Source organism: Lynx rufus, unplaced genomic scaffold, assembly GCF_022079265.1.
Source record: "Lynx rufus isolate CCGP_SWC_20201006 ecotype Redwood Valley unplaced genomic scaffold, mLynRuf1.p SCAF_4, whole genome shotgun sequence".
In the NCBI taxonomy this organism is placed as follows: domain Eukaryota; kingdom Metazoa; phylum Chordata; class Mammalia; order Carnivora; family Felidae; genus Lynx; species Lynx rufus.
Window position 1 is genome coordinate 53,915,291 of NW_025814856.1, and position 27,665 is coordinate 53,942,955.

Here is a 27,665-nt window from a genome sequence, read left to right on the forward strand (position 1 = left end):
AAAGAGAACTGAAAGTCTAATCTTTCCTTAAGCAAGATTGATAGAAATCTGCTTTGTATAATTGAGAGTTGACAAAAGATTTTTTTTCAACTTCAAATCATATTTTATTATTGGAAAAGTCATTTACATTTTTAGGTTTCTTGTCACATAATTTATTTTTTAAAAAATCTCAAAACATGTTCTAGTACATTCAGTAACAAAGATCTACCAGTGTTACACATATTAAGAAAACCTGTATCATGTTTCTAGTTGGACTAAAATCTATATGCCTGTGCTTAATGGAGCTCTTAACTTACTTAAGTACAAAGTAAGGTATAAAAACTGAGTTTGAAAACTTCAAACAATTTTAAGACAGACTTAATTTTTCATGATTTTCCCAAAGCCAGTCATGATATTTATTTAACTTATGGTCTTCAGGGTGCACCTGGAAGAAATACAACACATTAGGAGACAGAAGTTAGTCAGAAATACATTTTTAAAATGGGCCTTTCAAAGGTACAGTAGGGGAACAATACCTTATTGTAATATTCCTGCAAATTAAAACCTTTAACCTAATTAGATTCATGAGTGCTTAAAACTCTATCTTACATTAAGGCAATCCTTCACAAAGTACTTTCCAATTTAGTACTGATCTTTAACATGACCTAGCACGTGGGTTGGGGACAACATGAGTCAAGTATTAATAGGCCATTTTTCAGGAGAAGGTTATAGACCCTGAGAGTTATCACAATAAATGGTGGAGCAGGGATGGGCTTAGCCAGATCTACTGGCTGAATGCTTCAGGGTGAGTCACAGACTAAGAGGGCAGTGTACCACGCCACCTGGCAGTACCCACCAGCTGCCAGGACACCCGCTGGATGTCTGTGGACAGGGGACACTCATTTGAATGGGTAGCTGAAGTAGGGCCCAGTTACTGTTAAAGCAGTCTGGGACCACTAGGAGAAACCCCCACAAGCATATATTTCAAGTCCAAACCTGCCTGCTTTCCTTCAGTGGTGTCATTTTTGAAGGCTAATATGACTGACAGGAGAAGAACCACATCAGGCTTAGAGACCACACATGAATGGGAATGACATTACAGGGCCAGAAGTGATAAACTGCTGGAGGTCAGTCAGAGGCCACACCAAGGAGTCTTTATGGAGGTGGGAGTGTCTATAGATCCTCTCCCTTCTGCCAACAGCCCCATGCCACCACTGCCCCTCAAGCCTGGGACAAAACTAGTTGTGATGGTAGCAGCACATGTGCCCAAGAAACAGTTTTGGCTATTGGATGGGTGTATTTTGTCTCAGAGACAAAATGTGCTGGAGATGTTATGGCTGGGGGTGGGCCTCACCTGCTTCCACTCATTGACACAAAAAATTCGGTAAGAATCATTGCCGTATTTGCCAATCCCATGAAGCTCAATCGGGTACCTCCACTGCTTTGTCAGATATTCATCTGCAAAGATAAAACCTCACTTATCAGGTCAGCTTCTAGAAAAGATACTTTCCCCAAATATGTAGTGATGCAGAGCTGGATGGTGAGAAGGGCAAGAAGGGACAGCAAAGAGTCTTTCCTAACAACCCCAGTTCTGATGGCTTTCTTCTGAATTCCCACAACACCCCTGTCTAAACCTCTCACCTGCCACTTAGTAACCATTGTGATTTTGTGCTGTGCTAACTAGACAGAGGTAAAGTCCCTGAGGTCAACGGGGCCTTCTGCTTTGCTGACTTCTTCATCCTTCCTAGATGGCCTGCCCCAGTGCTGAGCAAAGATTTACTGCTTGGGTCAGTGGGAGACTGTAGTTTGGGGCAAGTGGATTGTTTTTACATGCTTTTAGCCCTTGAGCTGAATGACCTCTATTAATATAGCATCCTAGAACATTAAAGTTTAAGGTTTGACTCTCTTAAATAGGCATAGTTTATGTTCTTTCCTTTGGGTATATGGGAAAGTACCTGAGAACTTGATAATGGTTTTTGCTCGAAGATCATAGAGACCAAGAGGTTTAAGAAGTTCTGACACATCTCTCCAGTCTGCGGTTCTTGCTACCTCAGCTGAAGGGTACTTCTCTAGAAACTCCCAGAGCACAGGGATTGCCATTTTACCTGGGAAGTAAAAGTAACTGTGATTACAAGCCTCCTGATGGGTTGTTTTTAAGTTCAGGTATTTCCTCTCTAGAAATCTCGTACAGAGGGTTTTTTGTTTTTCACTTTTTTTTTTGTTTTCCTTTTTAAATCCCTGATGAGAAGCCATTACTTGAACTGGTAACCACCTTCAGAGTCAATAACCAACACTCCTGACGATTTGGCTAAGAGTTTAAAAAAAATTTTTTTTTTTTTAACATTTATTTATTTTGAGACAGAGAGAGACAGAGCATGTATGGGGGAGGGTCAGAGAGAGGGAGACACAGAATCTGAAGCAGGCTCCAGGCTCTGAGCTGTCAGCACAGAGCTGGATGCAGGGCTCAAACTCACAAACCACGAGATCATGACCTGAGCCGAAGTCGACCGCTCAACCGACTGAGCCACCCAGGCGCCCTGATTTGGCTAAGAGTTTAAATCATGCTGATACCTGGCCTTGCATGATATTAATTTTCTTTTTTTTTTTTTAATTTTTTTTGAATGCTTATTTATTTTTGAGAGAGAGACAGAGACAGAGCATGAGTGGGGGAGGGGCAGAGAGAAAGAGAGACACAGAATCCGAAGCAGGCTCCAGACTCTGAGCTGTCAGCACAGTGCCTGACGCGGGGCTTGAACTCACGAACCGTGAGATCATGACCTGAGCCGAAGTCAGACACTCAACCGACTGAGCCACCCAGGCGCCCCGCATGGTATTAGTTTTCAAATAATCCAGTCATCAGATAACTAGTATAAAAGCATACAGAACACAAAGTGCCAATGACATTAAAGAAAGCATTCAATGAAAAAGAAATGCTTTTACACATGACAGAGGGTGGAAGAATGTTAAGTAACTGATTTTCACTATGACCAAAACTAGTTTGGAAGTAGAAAATAAATGACAATCTATCTGTTCCTTAGTGCGAAAAAGGCTTTGGCTGTCATCTAGTCTAACTTCCTCATAGCTGAAGAGCTGCAAGGCTGCAAGAAGTCCTTGCCTGAGGTCACACAGACTCAAAGTTAAACTTGAACCCAGGGCTCCTAATCAATCCAGTGTTCTTTCTCCTCATCGCACTGTCTCTAAGATAAAGATTAAAATAATCCACAAACCTGAGGTCCGATTGAGAAATATAGTAGCGATGAGGAGCTTCCATGGATCATGGAAAAGTGTTTCTTGGACGAGGTTAAAAGGTGACCGAGGAGGTGTCCACTTCTTAAAGGCTTTGCGTCGTGGGGGGCTAAGGGCTAAACAAACACACTGTATCAGAGCTGAACATCTGAAACAGACTTAAAATAGGATTTTCTGATTGGGAAAGGGATACCTTCTTTGTTATATTTGCTGGAAAAATATAGGCTTGTTTTCCTTTTTTCTATTTGTGTCCGTGGAATGGTATCTTCTGAAAAGGAAGGGTGAACATTGTTTATAGAAGCTATGGCTTAGGCTAAAGAAATACTCAGGGGTACAAATAACAATAACACACTACTATTATAAAGCATTTAGTACGTGCCAGGTACTGCTCTAAGCAAAGCACTTTACAAAAATTAACCAATTTAATACTATGGACCTACAAGCTAGGTACTATTTACTTTTACCTTACAGATAAGGAAACGGAGGTACAGAGAAACTAAGTAAACTGCTCAGGGTCACACAGCTAGTGACAGAGTTGAAATTCAAATCCAGGCAGTCTGGCTCCTGAGTCCATAACTTTGACCACTGTGTTACACTAGTATTCTAAGACATGCTCAGAGTTCTTAGTACTGAAAAATTAGAATATGGAATATTTTAAATTAGGACATACTTGTACAATGTGGTCATTAAACCATTTTGAGACGATATCATGAATAGCTTCCCCCATGTTCTTAACTTTTAAATAAAAACGCAATATTCTACATATGATCCCAATTTAATAAAAAAAGAAAAAAAAAAAGATTAGAATGTAAAAAACCAAACCAGTATAATGGTTATTGCTAATTGTTCTTTTCTCCTTTAATTTTCTATATTTTCCAAAATTTCTGCGGTGAACACTTTACGCTTAAAGAAAGGACCCAGACAAAACAGAACCTGCCGAAAAACCTGATTTGGATCTTGGAATACTGACCACTGTCTACTGGGAAGCTCGGTTAATTTAAGAAAGACCATTTGACCAGCATTATTGGGCTTCCCAAGTTTTTAAAATCATCACATTTAATACTCTCCATAAGGTTACCCTCTAAATTTGAATGTCTGTTAATAATATCTTGCCATTTGTATAGCGTGAGCCATCTTTTTCACTTCTCCTTTTACTTTGTAATATTCTTGATGTGAAACACAGGACTGGTGAGGATTATTACCTCCATTTTATAGATAAACTAAGGCTTAGAAATTAAACAACCATCCTGGGGTGTCTGGCTGGCTCAGTCAGGAAGAGCATGAGACTCTTGATCTCAGGGTCATGAGTTTTTGAGCTTCACGTTGGGCACAGAAATTACTTTTTTAAATGTTTATTATTTTGTTTTAAATTTTTTTTTTAACGTTTATTTATTTTTGAGACAGAGAGAGACAGAGTATGAACAGGGGAGGGGCAGAGAGAGAGGGAGACACAGAATCTGAAACAGGCTCCAGGCTCTGAGCTGTCAGCACAGAGCCCGACGTGGGGCTCGAACTCACGGACCGTGAGATCATGACCTGAGCCGAAGTCAGACGCTCAACCGACCAAACCACCCAGGCGCCCCTAAATGTTTATTTTTGAGAGAGAGAGAGAGAGAGAGAGAGAGGGGCAGACAGTGCACAAGGAGGGGAGGGGCCAAAAGAGAGGGAGACACAGAATCAAGAGCAGGCTCTAGGCTGATAGCACAGAGCCCACACAGGGCTCCAAGCAATGAACCATGAGATCATGACCTGAGTGGAAGTTGGACACTTAACTGACTGAGCCACCCAGGCACCTAGGGCATAGAGATTACTTAATAAAAAAGTTAAAAAATAAAATAAAATAAAACAGCCATCCCAAAATGAGAGTGGGATCGACTATAGATTGGGATAGGTATCCAGCTCTCCAGATAATTAGCTGTTTTTTGCTATTTTGAATAGGCAAAGCCTAATATAAAGTCAAAAAAGAGAACAAAGGAAACTGCTATTAGTTCCATTTCTTCTGTGGGCTCTTACAAATAATTATTAACTAGCCTCTTTTATTATTAGGAGACTGAAGCTCGGTTTACCTGGCAATTTCCAACTAAGCCAATGGGAAAGTCTTTACTATTCCATTGGACACCTCTTAAACTAAGGCTACTTCACCTGGTGTTGAGAACTAGACTTCTTTACAAATAGGATACTTCCATTTGGTCACAAAAGGATGTTTTTCATATTTTATTTACCCATTATACTAGCAATAAAGCTACATAAACCTTAAGATTGTAAGAAGCTTGAAGTCTTTAAAGGACAGGCTTGTCCTACGTATATATGAAGCACAAGGTGTATATATATAGAAGCACTTCCTAGGTATATATGGTTCAGCTTCTATTAAGAATAAAGGAATTCCAGGCACAGCAAAGACATAAAACTATGAGTAGGGCTGAGAACAGGAATCAAGTCTAACCCCGTTCCACCATTTGTCCAGGCTGTCTCCCCATAGGACTTTAAGTAAAATTCTTCTTCTTTAAAGGAGTTATTCATTATGCCATAATGGCATAATGAATATATAATACAGGGCTACTCAAAAGATCTTCTTTTTATTTCTTATTCACTGAGGTATTATAAAGGCAAAACTACTAAGCTCTGAACTCTGTATTAAGAGCATATTACAAATAATAGATGAACTATATGATTACAGTTTTGAATTATTTAGAGCTCTAAAGCATTTTAGAGAAGCATTACATTATAATAGAAGATAAAAATGACTATGATATGTATAAAATGAAATTGGAAGTCACACATCAGTGATAAGTAACAGAAGGGGTGCAAAAGAGTAGACACTGACTATTCACAACCAGTTTATGCACATCAAGATTCTTCCCCAAACCTTTTCTCAAGTGTCGCTTTTTTATTTTCCCTAAAGTTGTAATATTACTGGCTGGAAAGAAGATGGGAAGAAGGGAATGCACTGTCGGGGAGAGTCCCTGCTGTTGAACCAGGGAGAGATGGTAGCAGCTGTTAATGGCACAATTCTCCTTTGCTGGGGGTATCAAGGCAGTAGCCAGCCAGTTCCCTCTATGCCATGGGTTTGAAGATTGGTTAACAGAGGTACTAGGAACAACTGGTAGGACATATCTGATATTTGGGCCTATTTCTTCATTCTATTCCCACATCCTAACTGGGTACCGGCATGAAATATACTGTCTGGGAGTATAAATTCATCACATGTTTACCAGCTGCTTCAGCGCTCTGAATACCTTGACATATTTTCACAGAAATAGAGTCTTTCTCCGTTTGTGAGCAGTTGTCATCCATTTCAGAGCCACATTTTAAAATGTCAGTATGCAAATGTTCCTTCCTTTCCCCAGCTTCTACTTTTGTTCTTACTTCCTCAGATTCTAAAAAGGTTTCCTCACACTTCTTGCTGTGTTCTGCTTCTTCGGTTGAACATAATTTGTTTATGATGCCAGAAGTTATTTGTTCAAAACAAAAGTTTGATCCTGAACTCAGTGATTTTTCTTTTACAATTCTCTTTTCTTCATTGGTTACACTGAGGGTCTTGTTGCTTGCTCCAGCATCAGAAATGGAGAAAGTTTTATCAAGCTGACTTCTTTGCTCAACAGGTTCACTTTCAGCATCTGCCTTATTATATTCAGATTCTCTTTTCCTATTACTTTGAGTAGACTCGGGAAGACCCTTCTGGCACCCTGTTTTAGTTTTCTTAATTTGAATTCCTTTTAAAATAGTCACCTTTCGTTTGGACTTTCTAACCTTTCTGGAGTCAACATCATTAACACCCTCATCTTCTTTAAAGTTAGATGGTCCTCTGCTATTTTGCGATTCCGAAGTACCACTTGGCAGGGGAAAGACACCTTTTCTCCACCAGCTTCGTGTCCTGAGGTTCCAGTTTGAATTGCTCCTTTCATTTTGCATTTGGGATGTCAGAGGCGCTATGTCATTATCTTTATGTCTGGCCTTGATGCCCCTTTTAGAAGGTACAGTAAAATCAAAATCTTCTGGTGTAAGAGAAGTCTCTCCATTTTTGTGAAGATATTTAGCAAGTGAACTTTTGGATCTGAACTTCAGTCCTTGTGGGCTAGAAAATGATATTAAAGAAAACATTGGTAGTAAATAAAAGTGAGTTTTACAAAGAATTGGACCACATTTCAGATTTTTAGTTAATAATTTCCAAATGTTGCTATGGGTATTTGTCATTGAAAATTTAAAAAGCACGGGGTGCCCAGGTGGCTCAGTTTGCTAAGCATCCAACTTTTGATTTCAGCTCAGGTCATGATCAAGCCCCACGCTGGGCGTGGGGCCTGCTTAAGATTCTCTCTCTCCCTCTTCCCCTCCCCCACTTGCATGTACTCTCTTTCTCTCTCTGCCATGGGTATTTGTCATTTAAAATTTAAAAAAAGTGATAAAGTGGTACTTCTAAATAGTTTTCTCTATGATAGTATAATTTTATAAATATTTACAAACTTACAAATTTAAAGGCACCCATTTGAAGTAGAAGTATGTAGTATGTACTTGTTCCCAAATCACTTGATGTAACTAACCTGTGACACTCAAAGAACAGAATCCATAATGGCTGTTATGATAAAAATAGAAAAAAGCCAAGTTCTTGTTATGCTTTCCTGCTACCTATCTAGATAAAATGATTTGGCTGTGCTATCGGTACCACATTGTATGCTCACCTGATAAAATATACATCATATCTTCCTGCTGTTTTCCCTGATAACCTTTGCTTCACAACTCTTTCCCATCCGCATGGGACAGACTTACGGCATTCTGTCATTGTACTACCACCAATCTGACTGGAAGCAATAGATTCTTGCAGCAGGGGATTCCACTCACTGCTGTTTTTTATCATCATTTGCTTTTCATCTTTTCCCACTCTTTCCAATTCCAGAGTAACATCTTTCTTACTAAACAAACAAACAAAAAACAAAAACAAAGTACAGGTGATTGGCTTACTTAAAATTTATTTTCCTCTGCTTATTCAATTTCAATCCATGACAGAGCAGGAACCATATGGACTATTTAGATTATAGGAGAGATTAAAATCAGTACGGACCAGTCTTATGCTATGTGATTACCTCTCTGTCCTGCAACATGGGTTAAAAATGATTGGAAATCTCTGTATAATCTATAGAGGTATCTAACCCAGATTGTTTTCTACAAATAGGGAAACTAAGCAAGAGCTAGTAACTAGAATTAGAACCAAGTTCTTCTGAAGTATTTTGGGGTTAATAATTTTGGGGGTTTGGGTGGGTCTTAAGAAATTATATAGTTGACATTTTAGGAATAAGGAAACTGAAGCCTGATGAAAACAGCACAAACTTTAAAGTCAGTGGACTGGGTTCAAATCGCAGCTCTTGCGATTTACCAGCTATGCGTCCAAGAGCAAGTTACTTAACCTCTTAAAGTCTCCTTTCTTCACCTGTAAAAAGGAGGTAATACTTCCTTAAAGGTAGTTCTGGGGATTAAATTTTGAAAAAAACAAATCAGTAGATAAATCATCCTAACCCCGTATCTCACATATACAAGTACTGTACTCGAAACAAGACTGTGGCTTCCTCTGGAACTTCCAATAGGACTTCCATTTTGGGGTCAGCAGCGCTGGCTGCTTAACGTGACATCTCCAACAAGGTTTTCCTGGGACCCTGCAACCCAAGCAGATCTCTCCTTGCTCCCCTTGCACAAAACCTCCCTGCTCCTTCCACCTCCCTCGTCATTTCGGGTAACGAAGTAGGGAGCACCCTAGGGCTGAACCTCACAAGAGAGTATCTGAGCCACAGCCATTGCTCCGAGTAAACTAACCCTGTGGGTCTCGAGCTCTGTCGATCCTAGGTTAGAAAGGACCACCAGCCTTCTATCCACCCCAGCCCGCTCCCATTTTATAGTTGGTGAAAATGAGTCCCGAAAGGGGACAATGACTTGCCGGAGGTCACTGGGCCGGTCTGGGTCTAAGCGCTCACTGGAAGTGACCGAGCGGGCAGCTCCGTAGTCCCGCAGGCTCGGACTCTCCATCCTAGCCGTGCCCTTCAAGGGGTCTCCGGCGGCAGCAACTGGCCAAGAGGGTACGACAACCAAGGAGTGGAGCAGAATAAGATGCGAAAGCTTCTTCAGCACCAAAGCCGAAGAGAGTGAACGTCCGTCAGATCCCACCGCAGCTCCCTCACCTCCCCCTCAGCCACAGGCGCCATTTCCACGGCTCAGCCAATCAAATCCTTCGTCGAGGAAGACGTACCGCCTTCCGCGCGTTCGGACCAGTAGAGCGAGCGCTAGTCGCGCAGACACCTTCTAGGCCCCGTTCCATCTTCGCTTTTGCTTCTTTCTTAAGCCTTTCCATTTAGACCTGCGCACTTGGAACTCAGCCGCGCGCACGAGCCTCACTGCGCATGTGTGTTGCCAGGGGTAGCGCAGTAACGAAAGCCGTTAGGGAATAGGGCCTGTTACTGAGGCGGGAGGAGGGGCTTGAGGCGTGAGGGAAACCGCGATGAGGGCCGTGTTGACGTGGAGAGATAAAGCCGAGCATTGGTGAGGAGCGGGGCGGTCCGGGAGGAGCGGGAGGCCGAGCCCTGGCGGGGGTGCGGGAACCGTTGCGGGAACCCCCGTGGTTGCCAAGGGCAACGGGCCTGCGGCCTGGGCTGAAGGCATTGAACCCCGGGTCTGCGCGACTGCAGGGTCGCCCTCCCACCCCTTTGCGGATGGAGAAACTGAGGCCTGGCGCGGGAGCAAGGGGGTGTACCACGCGTGAGGTAGTGGCCTGTCGAGGCCGTTTTACACAGACAGAATCAATGTCTGGCCCTGTCCAAGTACGTTCTGGGTTCAGCTTACACCCACGGCAGTGTTTCTCGAACGTCACGATCTTTGCCACATCCACATGTTACCCATACTCTTGTTTCCTTGGCGTTTTTTGTCTAAATTGTCTCACTTTCACTCAAATATGATTTTACAAGGAAACTATTGCTCCGTATTTGAAAATCAGTACCACTTGCTTTGAGATAACTGTGAAACTTAAAGCAGCGAGAAACAAAACGGTATTATTAAGTTGTAGCTGGATACTGGCAACTAGGCAGCCTTTAAGCCTCTGGTCTATAGTCTGGAGAACTGGAAGGAAATTTATCCAGTGCCATCAGAGAGGTGCTGGAGATGAATAGCGTCAAACCAAGACTTTCTCCTGTGCTTAATTAGAAGGCTTGAAAGAGAATCACAAGAGAATGACTTTCTCGCCTTAGGAGCGGATGTTAATGTTCTATTCCATTTTTATCATCGAAATCCATCATACAATGAAACATTTTGGGAAATGCTGACTTACTGGATCTTTCTCCTCAGTGTGACTTTAAAAATCTTCCTAGATGGTCTTTTCAAGCTTCATTGTGCAGCCTTTGTTTTGGCCACTGGAACAGGGCCCTTGCCATTCCCTCTCTGTCTTTGCTTAGTCTCTTCTGTGTGAAGCTAGCATGCCTTCTTTTCTCATTTCCTCACACTAAAATTCGAAACATTCTGTAAGGCTCCCTTCAGAGATGGTTTCTCCCTCTTCTGTATTCTGCACTAGTATTAGCTAATGCTTACTATGTGCCAGGCACTGGCTGAGAATTATGTCTTTTATCTCAGTCATTTCACAACAGCCCTCTGGGGTAGGTACTGTAATTACCTCTGTTTTACGTGAAACTGAAGCACAGAGAGGGTCATTAATTTGCCAAGGTCACACAGTGAATGAGTGGTGGAGCCAGCTTTTTTCCTCACCCCAGAGCCAGTGCTGTTTGTTAGCTACTACATTAATTTTTCTTCATGTTACAGAGGCTGCAAACTCAAATGCCTGCAGGAGTCAGGCAGGCAGTATCATGGGAGGTGTTTATTTGCATCTTAAACTCACAGAATTGCCTGTCTGTCTTAGGAGTATTCTGCACCCCTTTTCTACACCCCATTTCTCTTGAAACAGACTTCGCAGTATATCTTTCACTTCTTTTAATAGAAAATTGAGCTTAAAAAATTCTTTTTACTTTTTTCTTATAAAGCCGCTGAAAACTAGCAACTGAACATTTGGCTTTGAGGTCAGGGAGTAAGAGGGAATGGCAAGGAGTGTGGCAAACTAGAGATCTCATGCTCTGCCTAAAAGGGGCAGCTGCTGCTCAGCTCCTGCCAATTACTCCCCTGCAGGAATTTGGCCTCGAGTGCTCAGATCTTCCTGTTTCCACCAGAAGCTACGGATTTTTATGTGAAATGCCCTAATTTTTAAGTGTTGGCAACTAATTTTAAAAAACTGAAATAAAACACCATGTGAGCCAAACAAAACAGTTGCTGGCCAAATACAGCCTGATTTGCTCCCAGTTTTCAACCCCAGGCATAGATTTTGTTCATTCCTCTCTTGTGGTACTTAGAATCTGTCTAGTATAAGAGTTATTTGTGAATCCGTTATCCCAGAAGTCTATAAACCCTTCAGAAGCAATGGCTACTTTTTATTCATTTCAAAGGCATATTCCAGAGCTTAGACAAATCAGTGGTTGGTGTGACTATTTGATGGATATATGTATTCATGAATTAATGAATGAGTGAAAGAATGATGAATGAAGGTTGGTTATTTGGGTTTTGGCCCATTACAGCTTTGAAAACAACTGTTTAGAATAGGCAGTGTAGGGGTTCTATAGACCAGCGATCTTGGTGGCAGCAACATATGCCAGCTGGTAGCCCAGAATAAGACAAAGCAAAACAAAAACTATTTAAAAAAATAGGTAGTAGATCTAAGAGATCCCAAATATCTAAGATTAGTCCTCCACAACTGAACCAGCCACTGTCTCCTGGTCTGCTCTTTTGCTTCCAGTCTAACCTTCCCATGGCAGGAGGATTTCTCTTTTTTGAGTCCTGTTGCTGTGATCCATTATTCTACTTTGCATAATCCTCGATTGACTCCCATTTCCCTTCTGAATCACATTGTGCATTTAACTAGGTGGTCCTGTTACCATCCCTCCTCCCCCACTGCTTGCTAACATTTAAATTTATGCTTTCCAGTTCAGCTGCAATCTCCATTTTTCTATCCAAAGCTCCTTCCCAGATGCTGTCTTATTCTCTGAACTCCCTCATTTCTTCCTTAAAACCACTGCTCCAGGTTTCCCTCAACCATGGTGACTTTTCTGGCTAGACTGCCTTATTCCAGTAAGGACAGTATCTGCTATTATCCTCCAGTCGCACCAGCTCATATTTAGTGAGTACTTGCTATAGGCCAGACAGTGTTCACATGCATTATTTTATTTAACCTCCACACAACCTATGAGGTTAGAATAATTACCCTATTTACAGGTGAAGAACCTGAGACTTAAAGTAACATAATTTGTCTAAGATTCCAAGCAGGTAAGTTGGGGTGGGTCAGGTTGGGCAGGATTTGGAGAGGCACCTTGACCTTGGGACTTCCTTTACAGTGGGGTGGGCACAAAGTTGGCAGAGGACAATTTGCAGGACTTGCTCTCTGTCTCTCTGCAATGTAATTTGATAGTGTATCTTTCTCATAAAAGGTGGCAGATGGGTAGAGAGAGCCATCCTGTAGTGTAATAAACTCTGCATACTGGTGACTTCTCCAACCCTGGGAGTGTTCAGAGGCTGGATGGCCATCCATAGGGAATTCTTGCCTTGGGGGGGGAGTTGGACTACATGACAAGTTCTAGGGTCTTTCCCAATTCTGAATTTCTGTGCTCTTGTCAACCCTGAAAATAAAACAGCCAGTTATTTTGCCAGCAAAGTGGGTTTATTCAGGAGTAGGAGAGCAGTTGCAAGCAGGACAGCAATTGGGACAAGCAAGCTATGGTGAACCATAGGTAAGTCCAGAAAACAGAGGAGCACTCTTTTATAGAGGAAAAAGGGGAATTGGGAGGGGCTGTTATAAACAAAAAGTCCATTAAACTGGGAGCTCAAAGTGTAGTGGCTTATTAGTGGCTGAGTTGTGACAGTCTCTCATTGGCTGGGCTGTTGCTGGGCAAGGAGAAAAATCTTCCTTCATCTAGGGTGGTGGTGAGGCATAAGCTTCTTCCTGTTGAGTCTTCAAAGGGCTGCAATAAACGTACACCATGAGAGCTCCCCCTTCTGGCCTCCTAGCTCCATTTTAAACGAAGTTTCCTTTATTTGGTTTCATAGTCTCATGATGTAATTAAAGTCTGAAGGGTTCAAGATAAAACATTGTCAGGTTGTTGGTTATATTCGTTTTGTGTCTAGGACCATGCCATGCACCAAAGGCCCATAAATGTCTAAAATGGGGTCCTTGCCCTTAAACTGCAGGGGACTATAATTGACTGTAATTAAGGGGACATAGTATTTGAAACAGTGTAAAATATAGACGATTATGTAATTCAGAGCTATGATAAATTATACAGATCCTAAGTACCTTAAGAGTTTAGATTGGGGTAAATTGAACATTATGTTGTACTTTAGGAAGGCAAAATTCAAGACGTTTATTTATTTTTTACTTATTTATTTTTAAATGTTTGATTTAAAAAAATTTAAAAAATTTTTTTAAATCTTTATTTATTTTTGAGACAGAGAGAGAGAGACAGAGTGCGACTGGGGGAGGAACAGAGAAAGAGGGAGACACAGAATCCAAAACAGGCATCAGGCTCTGAGCTGTCGGCACAGAGCCTGATGTGGGGCTCGAATTCATGAACTGTGAGATCATGACCTGAGCTGAGGTCAGATGCTTAACCAACCGAGCCACCCAGGCGTGCCCCCCCCCCATTTTTTTAATGTTTAATTTTGAGAGAGAGAGAAAGTGTGAGCAGGGGAGGGGCAGAGAGAGGTGGAGACACAGAATCAGAAGCAGGCTCCAGGCTCCAAGCTGTCAGCACAGAGCCAGATGTGGGGCTTGAACTTCTGGACCAGGAGATCATGATCTGAGCTAAAGTTGGACACTTAACTGACTGAGCCACCCAGGCGCCCCAAATTTCAAGACATTTAGAGAAAATGAATTTTCATATCTGAGAGGAAGACAGTTTAAGACTTGGCCCAAATCAGACACTCAAATGATTTTCTGAGAATTCAACCCCAAATGATCCTTATGAAGAAGATCCCCACAGGAACCACTTTAATGAGCTTAGATTATCTACATTGCAGAAAGGGAGCCACAGGACCACGGATGACTATAGAAGAGTGGTGCAGATCCTTTCCAAAATCCGGTACCTCATCACAGCAACCCACAGGTGTCAGGTGCTTGCACAAGGGTGGCCTGTGCACTCAGAGGTGGGATGGCAGCTCTCTTGCCTTGTGTTGTAGGTGAGGACTAAAGCTTGGACAGGGCATCAGTTCTAGCCCCAACTCCCTTCTGATTTTCACTTTACCACCCTGTTTCTCCTCAGTGTGATACATGCCAAGCACATTTCCCCATAGGTTCAGAGAAAGAAAGCCCAGAAACAGTAAGGCCCAGATCTGTAACCAACTAATAGGAGGAAGCTGAAGAACTCAGTGTCTGTGTTTGCTTCTATCAAGAGGGATGCCTAACTGGAAAGGGTGTAATATTCATCAGCCAGCTGTTGAATATATGTGAAGAATTACTATTATTTTAAAAATTATTTTTATTAAAGGAGGCTGTTGTCCACAGAGCCTATATAAAACATTTTTTGGATTCTACATGTAATGCCTTTTTTCCCCCCATTGATAAAGCATGGAAACTGTTGCTATTATATTATCAACTGTGACATATGCTAATAATGAAAATAAGGGCCACAGATCATAGTGGTTAGATCTTGGGCTTTGGAGACAGACTGCCTGGGTTTGAATTCTGGTTCCACCTCCACTCAGTAGCAGTTTATTTCCTGGCAAGTTATTTAGCTTCTCCATCTTAATTTGTCTCTTTTGTGAAATAGGTATAGGGTTGTGAGGGGTAAGTGAGCTGATACATGTAAAACATTTAAACTGTATTTGCACACATAGTAAATAAATGTACTTAATAAATGTTATCCACTGTTATTGTTAAAGTATTAAAGATAACAGAGATTTGTCATATTTGACAATAGTTCAAGTAGAAGGTAGAGAGTAGAAGGTAGTATAGCACAGACTCTACAGTCAGACCCAAGTTGAAATTCTGGCCCTGCCACTTGCTGGTAGTGTAATGTTGGGTGGGATAATTGATTTCTCTGAGCTATGGTGTCCTCAACTACAAAACCGAGTAATAATTCATACTTCATAGAATTGTGAGGATGAAATGAAATAATGTATTGGAAGAGCTCAGCACAGAGTATCTCTGCAAAATGCTCCAAGTACTCTTACCCGGGGTCTGTATTTCTAGATGACTTCAGGTATCAGGTGAATTTATCCCATGCTAAACCTTTGCAATAGGCTGACTTGGCAGTGCTATCTAGCACATTTTTACTAGAGTCACCTGAGCTAATGAAATCCCCTGCTGAGAGCATTCAAGAATCATTGCAATATGGCTCCAGCCTGTTGTTTTTCTAGCCTGATCTCTCCCTACTGCCTTACATATAGCCAAAGTTTCAGTCAAATTTGATTATTTAGATTATATGCTATTCCCCACCTTCATGTCTTTGCTTGTTCTGTTTTCTCTGCCTGAAATGCTTCACCCTCCAAATCTCCTCCTGCATGTCTCAAAAGCCCTATTTTTCTCACATACTTTTTTCTTCATGAAGCTTTTTCTCATCCTTTCTCCAAATCTTTTCTGCATCTTCCTCATTTGAATCCTGTAATATATGTTTTAATGTATCTCCTAAAACCTTTACACAGTATTATTCTGTAGTCATCTAATCTAAGAGGTCACTGATTGTAAAATACCATTATTTTAAGTACCACTAAGAAACCAAAAAATGCTTCCAGTTAAGCTGACACATCATCAATTATAAGATACATAACCTCAGAGATTTTATTTTTTATTTTTTTAAGTTTATTTTTATTTATTTTGAGAGAGATAGAGAGCAAGCAGGGGAGGGATAGAGAGAGAGGGAGACAGAATCCCAAGCAGCCTTCGTTAAGTCAGTGCACAGCCTGATGCGGGGCTTGAACTCATGAACCTTGAGCTGAAATCAAGAGTCGGATGCTTAACCAACCGAGCCACCCAGGCACACCCTCCACCCCCAACCTCAGAGATTTTAAAATGTGAAAAAAATGTATGCTGCAGAGTTGATGACATATGGTAGGTCTTTGTGAATGTGTCCGAGTCATATCTTCCCAGTGGATGGGGATTTCTTTGAGGGCAGGGAGCGAGTGTGATTTACTCATTTTGTATCAGTTACTATTGCCTAGCACCTAAAAGGCATTCATTAAATATCCAGTTGGTTGGAAATAATAATGATATTTTTATTTTATTTATTTTATTTTTTTAATGTTTTTATTTATTTTTGAGACAGAGAGAGACAGAGCGTGAGTGGGGGAGGGGCAGAGAGAGAGGGAAACACAGAATCCGAAGCAGGCTCCAGGCTCTGAGCTGTCAGCACAGAGCCCCACGCGGGACCTGAACTCACAGACTGTGAGATCATGACCTTAGCGGAAGTTGGACGCTCAACTGACTGAACCACCCAGGCGCCCCAATAATGATATTTTAATAAATGACCAGTTTTTCAGAGACCTGCAGATTTAGTAACCCTCACGCATTCTCTCAGTTTGTGTAGTCTTTAATAGGAGAGTTAGTGCCTTCAACTGTTGACCCTTTGAATCATCTCTGGCGTCTGGACAAGTGGAAACTGGGACATGAAGCTAACTGCCAAGTAAATCGTGATTGAATGGACTGCCAAGGTGCGGTGGCTGAACGGAATTTGCAACCAAATGCAATTCTTAGCCATTATTTTTCTCTCTCATACACAAGCAGTATTTCATAATGGAAATAAAGTTTGCTTTCCTGGCCATTAGCAGACCTCATCCTTTTGGTTCCTAATTGTCCTTTTGTCTTGTCTTGTCTCCTGTTTAGTATATATGACCTCGCATTTAAGCCCGATGGAACGCAACTGATTTTGGCTGCAGGAAACAGATTACTGGTAGGATTTTGTCTGAGTTTCCTTTTTAAGTGCTTTTTTCCCTCTCCCTCTTGTAAGTGCTCTGAAATTTGACCCTTTATTTTTTAAGATAAAAAAGGCAAGGGCGGAAAAACCAGTCATTACTTTTTAATAGGGAAGGAAATGGGCTATTTAAAACAGGTAAGTAAACTGTCTGTCAGATAGGAACCTGTGAACAATACCTCCTTTGGAGTCATTAATCTTTCCCTTTTTACTTTGAGACACCCATGAAAGAGTTGAAAACAATTAATCAAAATGCCTTTGAAACTGGGCTAGTGTCAGTTCACATTTTGTCCCCCTGAAAAATTTAAGCAACAAGACTGAAGGGGTTCCCTCCCTGAGAAGCCAGATAGCTTGACCCCAACTTTTAGGCATTGGCCTACCTAAACAATTCCATATGGATGCTGTCCTTTTTTCATATTTTCAAAGAATATAGCTAGTCTGGAACTTATCCCAGTATATAAAAGTAATTTTCAGAGGACTCTTTATGTTTGACCTAAAAACCTTTGTATGATCTCTCCTTCCTCCTGCGTAAGTCCACTTCCCCTTGCTCTGTTGTCTCTAGATATGCAGACTGACTGATCTCCATTCTCTTTATGGTAACTACATAATCTTAAAGCCTTGGTTACATTGTTCTGCAGACTTCTCGCCAGGGTAAACAATCCAAATTCTTTTACTTTTTTTTCATAGGTTATCTTCTCTAACACTGTTTTTGGAGGATTTTGCCTTGATTACTCAGATAGTGTGTTTTTTAAATATCCACACATTTATAGATGTTACAGTGCTACAAAATATCCTAAATCCATGTTACAGCTGGGTTTTATAATATTTCCTCTGATTTGTAAACCTGGAGTTCAGGTCTATGACTTTCAAACTCTTGATAGCAAATATGAAACATTTCTCTATTATGTTGATACTGGGGTCAGGCTAGAACTAAAATTTAATCATGTTGTAGCTGACTCTTTGTGTGTGTTGGCTTTATTTGGGAGGGTTTAGCTTGATTGGTCATATATCCAAATTCACATAAGATGAATGAACTTTGTAGTGAAGTTCCACAGAGTGAACTTCTATTTCTCAAGGATTAATGATATGTTCCCGGCCATGTAATTTACAGAGTTGGGACCTCTACTTTTTGGGTTTCTCCACTTAGAGTCACATTCTTTCTGGGTTTTTTTGGTGTAGTTTTTACTTGATGCAAATTTAGAATATTGACAAATGTTTTGTCATTTAAACAACAACAACAACAAAAAGCAGCAACCTGCAGGAATTCTGACTAATAGATGTCATGTGGATAATGTGTAATTTTGTGTCTTTTTGCCAGGTTTATGACACCTCTGATGGCACCTTACTTCAGCCCCTAAAGGGACACAAAGATACTGTGTACTGTGTGGCGTATGCAAAGGATGGTAAGAGGCTGCTCTGGTTTTATACCCTCTGTAATGGTCTCATAGCTGCTCATTTTTCTCCTTAGTCACTCCTTAATTAGTGTTAGTAAGCTGACATACAACTCACAATCGCAGAAGATAGTTAAGTTTCTTACTTTATTTCAATCATTCAAGTCAATAAGGGCCATCTATGTGCCAGGTATTATTCTGGGTGCTTGAGATAATGAAGTAAATTAAACAGTATGCTGGAAGTAGGGCAGAATAAGGGGAAATGAGAATGCTGGATGGGGCAGGGGATGGGTATGGGAAAGGAAAGGGTGGTGACAGTGGGCTTATTGAGATAGGACAGATGAGCAAAGTCTTGAAGGTGGAGAGGCAGTGAGATTCTGATAGTGGGCATCCAGAAGAAGAGAACTCCCCGCAAAGGGAAAAACCATAGCAAAGGCTCTCAGGTGGGAGTGTGCCTTCCAGGGGCTTTCGTGGAGTGAGTCAGGGGGAACAGTAGGGGATAAGGATAGAGAGGTAATAGGTATGGATGGGGTGGCCAGATCATGTTGGCTGTTATAAGGAGTTGGACTTAGATTCTCAGTGAAAATGGGGAACCACTAAAGACTTCTGAGCAGAGGAGAGATCTGATTTGATTTATATTTTTAAAAGGATCCCTTTAGCTGATGTTTTAGAAACAGTCTGCAGGGGGTGAGGGTTGGAGCAGGGAGACGAGTGAAGAAAGCATCATCCAGGCAACTTTTGTAACACTAGTGATGGTGGCTCAGATCTGTGGGAGCAAAGGAAGTAGTAAAGAGTGGTCAGATTCTGGATATGGTTTGAAGGTGGAGCAAACAGGATTGCCTGAAAGACGGTGTGTGTGGTGTGAAGAAAGTAGTCAGGTGTGACTCTAAGGTTTTGACCTGAGCTACTGAAAAGGTTGGAGTTGCTTTCCACTGAGATGGGAAAGGTTTCAGGTAGAAAAACTTACAGTGGAAGATCAGGAGTTCAGTTTAGGACATGTTGAATTCGAGAAACATTGATGCTGGAGGGGAGAGGGGAAGGACTTGCCAGGAAAGAGTTGTTGAGTTGGCAAGAGGAGATGGGATCTATGACCTAGATGGGACATGGTGGGAGGGTAGAAGGTACCACCACGATGTTGGCAAGTGGGGGCATGTGGTATTAGGAATCTAATGGAAATTCTTTTCCATTCTTTTCAGTGAAGTAGGAAGCAATGTCACCTGAGAGTGAGGATGGGGAGGGAGGTATCAGAGTTGAGGAGAAAGGAAAAACTGGCAAATTGCCATTTAGGAGAATGGCTGAGTAAATGTACTGTGAAATCCCAAGCAATACGAAGGGCCCACTTGAAGCTGGTTATGAATTGAAAATGAGATTCATTGGTGTGATTATGTCTTTCTCTCCACTACTTGAGCTGCATAGATGCAGGGACAGGAGTGGTGGAGACTTGGATTTAACCAGGTTGGTAGGTTTGCAGGCACCTCTGAAGATGAAATAAGAGGGCAAGGGAGTGGAGGATGTATGTGAAGCAGTGATCATATACAGTGACTTTGAACTGTCGGCCATTGTAATGAGGGATTAGAGGACAACAGGGGGGTGGGCAGTGCAGAGGTTCTGGTGGACTTGAAGAGGGTTATTGGATGTGGTAAAGGTGACAAAGAGGAGAGGTGGCAGTCAGAGAATGGGTGCATTCTCTATGTGGGATTAGTGGAAAGAACATGGACTTTGGAATGAGATGGTTCTATGTTCCAATCCCAAAGGTTCTGGGAGTTTGAAGTAGTTATTGAGTCTTCTTAAATCTCAATTTCCTCATGTGTCAAACGGATATAGGATGAGAGGTAACATTCTGTGACCACTGCTGAGAAGGCACAAAATTGGAATGTTATAATGCTTGAACAAACTTTGAAGATCAGTCAGGTTCCAGGTTTTTAACTTCTTTTGGATGATGAACCTCTTTGAGAATCCAATGAAAGCTATAGACCTCTTCGTAGAAAAGTGCACATTCTTCATATATACACACGATTTTGTGGGTATAGTTTTAGTGTCATCTAGCCCATTGTCTTCATTTTAGCCCATCATAAAGACATGGAAAAGTCAAGTAACCTGCTAAGGTCATGTAGCAAGTCAGTGGCAAAAACATTATTTCTTGCCTCATAGTCAAGTGTGCTGTGCCACAGTAGCCATGGTTTTTTTGGTTTTTTGTTTTGTTTTGTTTTTATGTGTGTGTTTGAGTTCAAATTCAGAGTAATGCCATGAGAAGGCCTTGGGGTCCTCTGGAGTTTATAAGCCTGGGGACTCTTTGGCTTACTATGCCACTAGGGCCCTTGAGGGTGTCAGAGTGTGGCCTGCCATTAGTGGCATTTGTCAGCATTTGCAGAGTCCTGTCACGCATACCATCAGATTTGATCTTCCCAACAACCCTCTGGAGCACTCAGGGAAGTTCTCAGCTCCTCTCACGGAGGAGAAAACAGGTTTGGAGCAATTACGGTGGCAGCCGGTCATAGTGGCAGCCGGTGACGGTGGCACATACGTGCCTGCCCCAGATCCTCCCGACTGCAGAGCCCTCATGCCTTCTAGTATTTCATGCTGCCTCTTCATGACACATAATGATTGAGAAGTCTTTTAATTCCTCTCAATCGGCCTTTTTTCCTTGGATCTAGAAAGGGAAATGCTCTCAATTATGGTATTGCTCTTTAAGTTTGCTTAAATTTAGCAAATACTTAATGAACAGTGTCTCCCTTAAGTTTAGCAAATACTTAATGAACAGCCATGATATAAAGGTATGTAAGAACTAGTTATTTTGGTTCAAGAAAAACATGACAATATGAAGAAATAATTGTAATAGTAGCTAATATTTTTTTTAGCATTGATTATATTCTGGGTACTGTCTGAAATACTTTAATCTCATTTAATCATCACAACAACTGTGAGGTGAATACTATTGTTGCAGCCGTTTTTCAGATGAGGAAATGAAAGCATGGAGATGTTCAGGAACTTATTTCAGGTCCTACAGCTGGTACCATCACTGGGAATTCCAACTCAGACTCTGAGCCCATAGCCCATACTCTTCTACACCATGTCTTACTGTCTGCCAGTGTTGGGGGAGTAGTGACAGGAATAATAACAAATAAAATCAGCTTCTGAAAAATACATACATACATACATACATACATACATACATACATACATGCAGCTTCTGTGTATTTAATAGATACAGCGGTATCATATGGCTCACCCAAATATCTACTGTTCCAGCCATTGTGAAAGGTGTTTTACAGATATTTATCATCTTAGTTGTCCCCCCGCACAAAGTCTCTGAGGAAGGTGTTACTACCCCTTTTTGTTTCAGATGTAGAAGCTCAGAAAACAATGACTTGCTCAGAAAACAGGTCAACTGCTATTTGCCTTAAGAACAAAGTCTAAAAATCCTTAACAAAGGTTACAAAATCTGGCCCATGGTTAATTCTTTTTTTTTTTTTTTTTTTTTTATAATTTATTGTCAAATTGGCTAACATACAGTGTGTAAAGTGTGCTCTTGGTTTTTGGGGTAGATTCCCATGGTTCATCACTTACATACAACACCCAGTGCTCATCCCAACAAGTGCCCCCGTCAATGCCCATCACCCATTTTCCCCTCTTCCTCACTCCCCCCATCAACCCTCAGATTGTTCTCTGTATTTAAGAGTCTTTCATGGTTTGCCTCCCTCATTCTCTGTTTATAACTATTTTCCCCCTCCCTTCCCCCATGGTCTTCTGTTAAGTTTCTCAAGATCCACATATGAGTGAAAACATATGATATCTTTCTCTGCCTGACTTATTTCACTCAGAATTATCATGGTTAATTCTTCCTTATCTCTCTCCAGAGTAGGTGAAGACTCCTTATTGTTTGCTGCCTTGATACTCTGCTCCACCTCTTAAGTACTACTTGCAAATTTGCAACAATGTAATTAATAAGTAATTACTTATTATATGTTGCCTCTCTAGTCCATTCTTTCATGGTTTTCAAAGAATTTTAAAAACTTTAATACAGTTCAAATCAGTGTGCCAGGTTCATTTCAGGTCCTTCTGTGCCAGACCTGGGGGCAGGGACTGTTTCAGTTTCTCTTCTTTCTCTCTGCCTGTGATGACGAAAGTGTAAAGGTATCTACTGCATTGAACATCAAACTTCATGTTATCCTTATCTTTATTTAATTTCATTTATTCTATTTTTAAAAAATGTTTTTTTTGTTTTTGATAGAGAAGGGGCAGAGGATCCAAAGTGGGCTCTGTGCACACAGCAACAAGCCCGATGTGGGGTTCAAACTCAAAGAACTGTGAGATCATGATCTGAGCTGAAGTTGGGTGCTCAACCAACTTAGCCACCCAGGCGCCCCATGCTTATTTTTCTTGATCTTGATGGATTTGGCATCCTTTCATCTGGCTGTGAGCAGAAAATCCTTGATTTCTTCAATTTGGCAAGGCGTGGCTATGAGGGGCACAGGGGAGCGTGCAGCTGGCACCACCCGAGAGACCCAGTCCATTCTTTCATAAAGCCCAAGTAGTGTGGACATGAAAATCTCATTTGTTGCTCTTGCTTAAAGCCTTTCTTTGAGTTAAAGAACAAGATTTTGACTATGGCCTTGAAGCTGCTAGAGATCTATCCTCTACCCACCTCCCCCTTGGCTCTTGGTATTCCATGCTGCTGCCTCTCAGCCACTCAGACATACCAGGCTTTTCTTACCTCAAGGCTTTTGTATATCTTTTCTATCCATGTGGATGGGTCTTTTGCCTCTACCTGGCTAAGCTTTGCTCATCCTTTAGGTCTCAACTGAAGGTTCTCCTCCTGAGAAGCTTTTCCCTCATCTAAATTACGTCCCCCAGTTATTCTCTTTCCTAGGACTCACTTCATTTCTTAGCACATTATGTTCATGTTAGATTAAATTCATTCAATGCCTACTTTTCCCACTACACTAAACTCTGTGAAAGTAGGGATTACATGTGCTTTAATTACTACTTAATCCTTAGCATAGAACATGATACTTAACATGTGGTAGGCCCTCAATACATCTTTGTTTACTCAGTGCCAGAAAAAGTAAAATATGAACCCAAACTTCCTGAACTGCCACCCAGTACTGATAAGAAAAAAAGTAGAGGGGCGCCTGGGTGACTGTCGGTTGAGCATCTGACTCTTGATTTTGGCTGAGGTCATGATCCCAGGGTCGTGGGCTTGAGCCCCATGTTGGGCTCCATGCTAAGTGTGGAGCCTCCTTAAGATTCTCTCTCTCTTTCTCTCTCTCCCTCTGCTCCTCTCCCCCCCCCCCACTCTCTCTAAAAAAAACAAAAACAAGTAGAGAAGCAGCTGACACTTGCTAGTTAATCTTAAAGAACTAGTTTTCTAAGAAACTCCTTTCTAGGAAATACTCTTTGAGAAATTCTGGTTTAAAACAAATATGAGTTTTCTTTTTAAAACACTTTTAGGCAAGCGCTTTGCTTCTGGATCGGCTGATAAAAGTGTTATTATCTGGACCTCAAAATTGGAAGGCATTCTGAAATACACGTAAGTAACCATTTAGGTGTGCATTATTATTGGTTTGGCTCTGATTGAGCTACTGTAGCAAAAGCCCCTTAGAAATAATATAAGGAAGAACTTTTTTTCTCTGCAATTGAATTTGAGGTTAAGTTATAGATAGGAGTATATGGTGGGTATAAGAAAGTTGGGTAATGAACAAATGAATGAACATTTGAGCACAACTAGCCTGGCCAGCACTGAGCTAGGTGTTTTCATATAGCTCAATTTAGTCACCCTGACACCACAGATTCCACCTGAGTCCGATTTGTCCCCTTCTAATGCCCCCATTTCAGGGAATGGCGTCACATCCACCCAGTTTCAACGGCCAGAAACTTGGAGTCAGTGTGCACCAGGCTTCCTCTCTGCAGAGACTTTGCTCATGTTCTTCCCGTTCTTCCCATTCCTCCTCCGCCAGGTTAACCCTACTTGCTCTGCAGATCTTAGGCTCATATGTTGCTTCTATGTGAAGCCGTTCCTGCCCCTCTAGACTCAGTCAGGTCTCCTTCCTGGTATTTCTCACAGTTGTAGTTTTACATTTATTCTGGTGATTGAAGGCAAACACTGCATCTATTTTTGCTTACCCATGTGTTCTTGGTGCTTAGTGCAATGTCTGGCCCATAATCAGTACTTAACAAATGATTTTTTTCTTTTTAATTGTGATGAAATACACATAACATAAATTAATCATCTTAACCGTTTTTTTATGTGTACAGTTCAGTTGTATTAAGTACATTCATGTTGTTATATAAAACCTCCATAGCTCTTTTCATCTTGCAAAACTAAAACTCGGTACCCATTAAACAACTGCTATTCCCTGGGCCCTCAGCCCTTGGCAATCAGTATTTTACTTTGTGTCTCTATGAATTTGACTTCTTTAGGCACCTTATGTAAGCAGAATCATATAGTATTTGTCATTTTGTGACTGACTTATTTCACTTAGCCTAAAGTCCACTAAGTTTATCCATGTATCAGAATTCCCTTCCTTTTTAAGGCTGAATTATATTCTAGTGTGTGGATATAGCACATTTTGTTTATCCATTCATCTGTCATTGATGGACGTTGAGTTGCTTCTACTTCTTGGATATTTTGAATAATGCTGTTATGTACATGGGTATATACATCAATGAACAACTTTTGAATGAGTGAATAAATAAATGAATGAATGAATGAATGAGGTTATAAGCAAAACGTTACCTAGAAGCGAAGAAATAAAATAGAGGCTGAGATGACATACGTGACTCACTCAGCTTTCGCTGTTGTCTCAGGATTTGCCGTGTTTCCAGATCTTGGCCTGTAACATCTTCATTGCATCTCCGTCCTGTATTTCCAGGCCTCCACAAAGCAATAATTAACAGCCGTGAATAAAGCACTTCCTGTGTACCTGGTGCTAGGCTAGGTACTGTACATCATTATCTTATCAGCTCACAAACCAGAGGTATCAAGAGTGCTGGTCCTGGAGGAGGTTGCATTTAAACTAGGCCAGTCTGGTGGGTGATGTTTAAGAGAGGAAAATGGTGGGTGAGGGGCAATCCAGCAGAGGAGAATTCATCCCCGTGCTTTTTGTTGATCACTGGCATAAGAGCCTGTAGTGTGTAGTCAGAGAGACTGTGGGCTCATCATAAAATCTTCAGTTGTTGCCACTGAAGCATTTGTGGTTTGCTGCATAATAATCTATAGTTGTTTACTTGTTAGGCACAATGATTCTATCCAGTGTGTCTCCTACAACCCTGTTACCCACCAACTGGCATCTTGTTCCTCTAGTGACTTTGGTAAGTTCTGATTCCTGATGTCTTGTCCTGGAGTTACTGAAAATCTGGGCAAAAAATGTTGAAATCCATCCAGAATGTGGTGGTTTTGTCCTGAGAGAGTTCATGCTACTTCCCTGCCTTTAATAGCTGAGGGGAAGCTGACAGTTATCTTTAAATTGTAGAGAAACCAAAAAAGTGAATGGTGACATTGAATCTGGTACAAAATCTGGGAGACAGCAGGAAGGGCCCCAAGGAAGGAAATGGTAAGAAGGGTGGGAGAGCACAGACATAACGTTATGCTGCTGCCTCTGGGGAAACTTCCCACCTCACCTGGCAGGAACCAGTGATTGTCTCCACTTCTGTGTCCCCCAGCATCCTTGTATGTGTGAAATTCTTCACTATTTCAACTGTGCTTCTTGTGTAGTGTGTCACCATTACTTGTCTGGTGGCTGTAGCTGTCCTTCCTGAGGGGCTGGATGCCCTGAGGAGATTACTGTGGCCCCACTCATGGCATTGGCATGGTGCTGGCACAGAGGAGAGGCCAGTGAAATGGCCCTCGAGGCAGGGAGGGAAGGAGCAGAGGCCTGTAGGTTATCTCTGTCAAGACCAATTTTGCTTTCAGCTCATCAGTTCTGTCTTCCTTGCTGACAGTGGGTACAACAGAACAGCCATTATTGAGGAGTGAGAGACCATGTAATCCCTCTCAGTGTTTCACGGTCCTTATCCTACCTGTCGACCTCACTGCCAGAGTGACAGAGTTCTGAGGTTCAAGAGAGAATATAATTGAAAGCACATTGTATAAAAGGGAAAGGGACTGTCATTCATTAAAAATGTTAACCCCTATGTGAGGCACTGGTCTGTGTGCTTACTTTTTTTGTTGTTTATTTATTTATTTTGAAGGAGAGAGAGCATATACAGGTGTATATGTGAACATGGGAAGGACAGAGAGAGAGAGAGAGAGAGAATCCCGACACAGGACTTGATCCCATGAATCATGAGATCGTCACTTGGGTGAAATCAAGAGTTGGATGCTTAACCAACTGAGCCACCCAGATGCCCTTTGTGCTTACTTTTGTGATTAAAAAGACAACATAGAATCCCTGCCCTCAAAGAGCTTGTGGTTTGGGGCAGGTGGAGAGGTAGAATTTGTAAAAATAGAATATCAAGTAATAATAATAATAATAATAATAATAATTAATAATAATAATAATAAAATATTTGTTGAATGCTTGTGATGTGCTAGGCACTGTGCTGAGAGTTAAAATGAATTCCTATTTGAGCTGTATGACCACCCCTAAGGTCAGATATTCTCATTCCCACACCACTGATGAAAAAGAACTGGGGCTTAGAGTGGTTTGGTGACTCACTTGAGGTTGCCCAGCTGATAAGTGGTGGAACCAGGGCTTGGACCTCGGCCATGCAATTATATCTAAGGCATGATCTGGTAAATAGTGCTGAGGGAGGCCCAGGAGGGAGAGGTTTCCTTTGCTGGAGGCTCCAGGCAGGCTCAGTGGAGCATAGAGAAGATGTATAAAAGTTGAACATTTGCGGGAGGCATTCTGGACGAGGGAGAGGGAGAAACAAATAGCTTGTTTGATGTTGCACCTTGCTATGTAAGTATATTATTGCCCTGGATTTATTTTCTTGATCATACTTCATGGCTCAGGCAAAGAGTAGAACTTGTTCGTGTTGCTAGATGTACGCCTGTTGTAGGGCACTGAGCCACTAGCAGGAGGCAGTAAACCAAAAGTGGCCAGTGTGCCTTGCACAAGGCACAGTCTAGACAGGG

The 27,665-nt window shown here is 41.6% G+C and overlaps 2 protein-coding genes and 1 pseudogene across 9 annotated transcripts in view; 1 reads left to right on the forward strand and 2 right to left on the reverse strand.

Annotated features, from left to right (window-relative positions):
- Nucleotides 1–85: 85 nt before the first annotated feature.
- MBD4 (methyl-CpG binding domain 4, DNA glycosylase) lies at nt 86–9,501 on the reverse strand. 5 transcript variants are annotated; one of them, XM_047096367.1, is made up of 8 exons: nt 9,149–9,501; nt 7,902–8,132; nt 6,462–7,300; nt 3,419–3,490; nt 3,207–3,341; nt 1,935–2,084; nt 1,334–1,437; nt 86–424 (listed from the first exon to the last, which is right to left on the reverse strand). In XM_047096367.1, exons 1-8 carry the CDS (start codon nt 9,235–9,237, stop codon nt 347–349), a joined length of 1,698 nt encoding a protein of 565 aa, XP_046952323.1. In that variant the 5' UTR covers nt 9,238–9,501; the 3' UTR covers nt 86–346. The 5 variants fall into 5 exon arrangements, with proteins under 5 accessions (XP_046952323.1, XP_046952321.1, XP_046952322.1 ...); XM_047096365.1 differs by having other exon boundaries at nt 6,438–7,300; XM_047096366.1 differs by having other exon boundaries at nt 3,419–3,493; nt 9,149–9,500.
- Nucleotides 9,502–9,662: 161 nt separating this feature from the next.
- IFT122 (intraflagellar transport 122) overlaps nt 9,663–27,665 on the forward strand; it is a 72,615-nt gene continuing 54,612 nt past the window's right edge. For all 4 annotated transcript variants that reach the window (XM_047096470.1, XM_047096465.1, XM_047096469.1 and 1 more), the window contains exons 1-5: nt 9,663–9,747; nt 17,108–17,174; nt 18,514–18,598; nt 24,038–24,116; nt 25,821–25,897. In XM_047096470.1, the coding sequence (XP_046952426.1) occupies nt 9,707–9,747; nt 17,108–17,174; nt 18,514–18,598; nt 24,038–24,116; nt 25,821–25,897 (349 nt within the window). In that variant the 5' untranslated portion in view covers nt 9,663–9,706. The remainder of the gene's footprint in view (nt 9,748–17,107; nt 17,175–18,513; nt 18,599–24,037; nt 24,117–25,820; nt 25,898–27,665) is intronic.
- Nucleotides 22,631–23,100, reverse strand: LOC124525008 (60S ribosomal protein L38-like; annotated as a pseudogene).

Excerpts from the sequence above, each read along its gene's own strand:
- MBD4 (XM_047096364.1), bottom strand. The coding sequence starts at position 9,237 with ATGGAGAGTCCGAGCCTGCGGGACTACGGAGCTGCCCGCTCGGTCACT. Across the intron at positions 2,085-3,206 it reads ATTTCTCAATCGGACCTCAG|GTAAAATGGCAATCCCTGTG; the intron begins GTTTGTGGATTA and ends TTTACTTCCCAG. Across the intron at positions 1,438-1,934 it reads AACCATTATCAAGTTCTCAG|ATGAATATCTGACAAAGCAG; the intron begins GTACTTTCCCAT and ends TTATCTTTGCAG.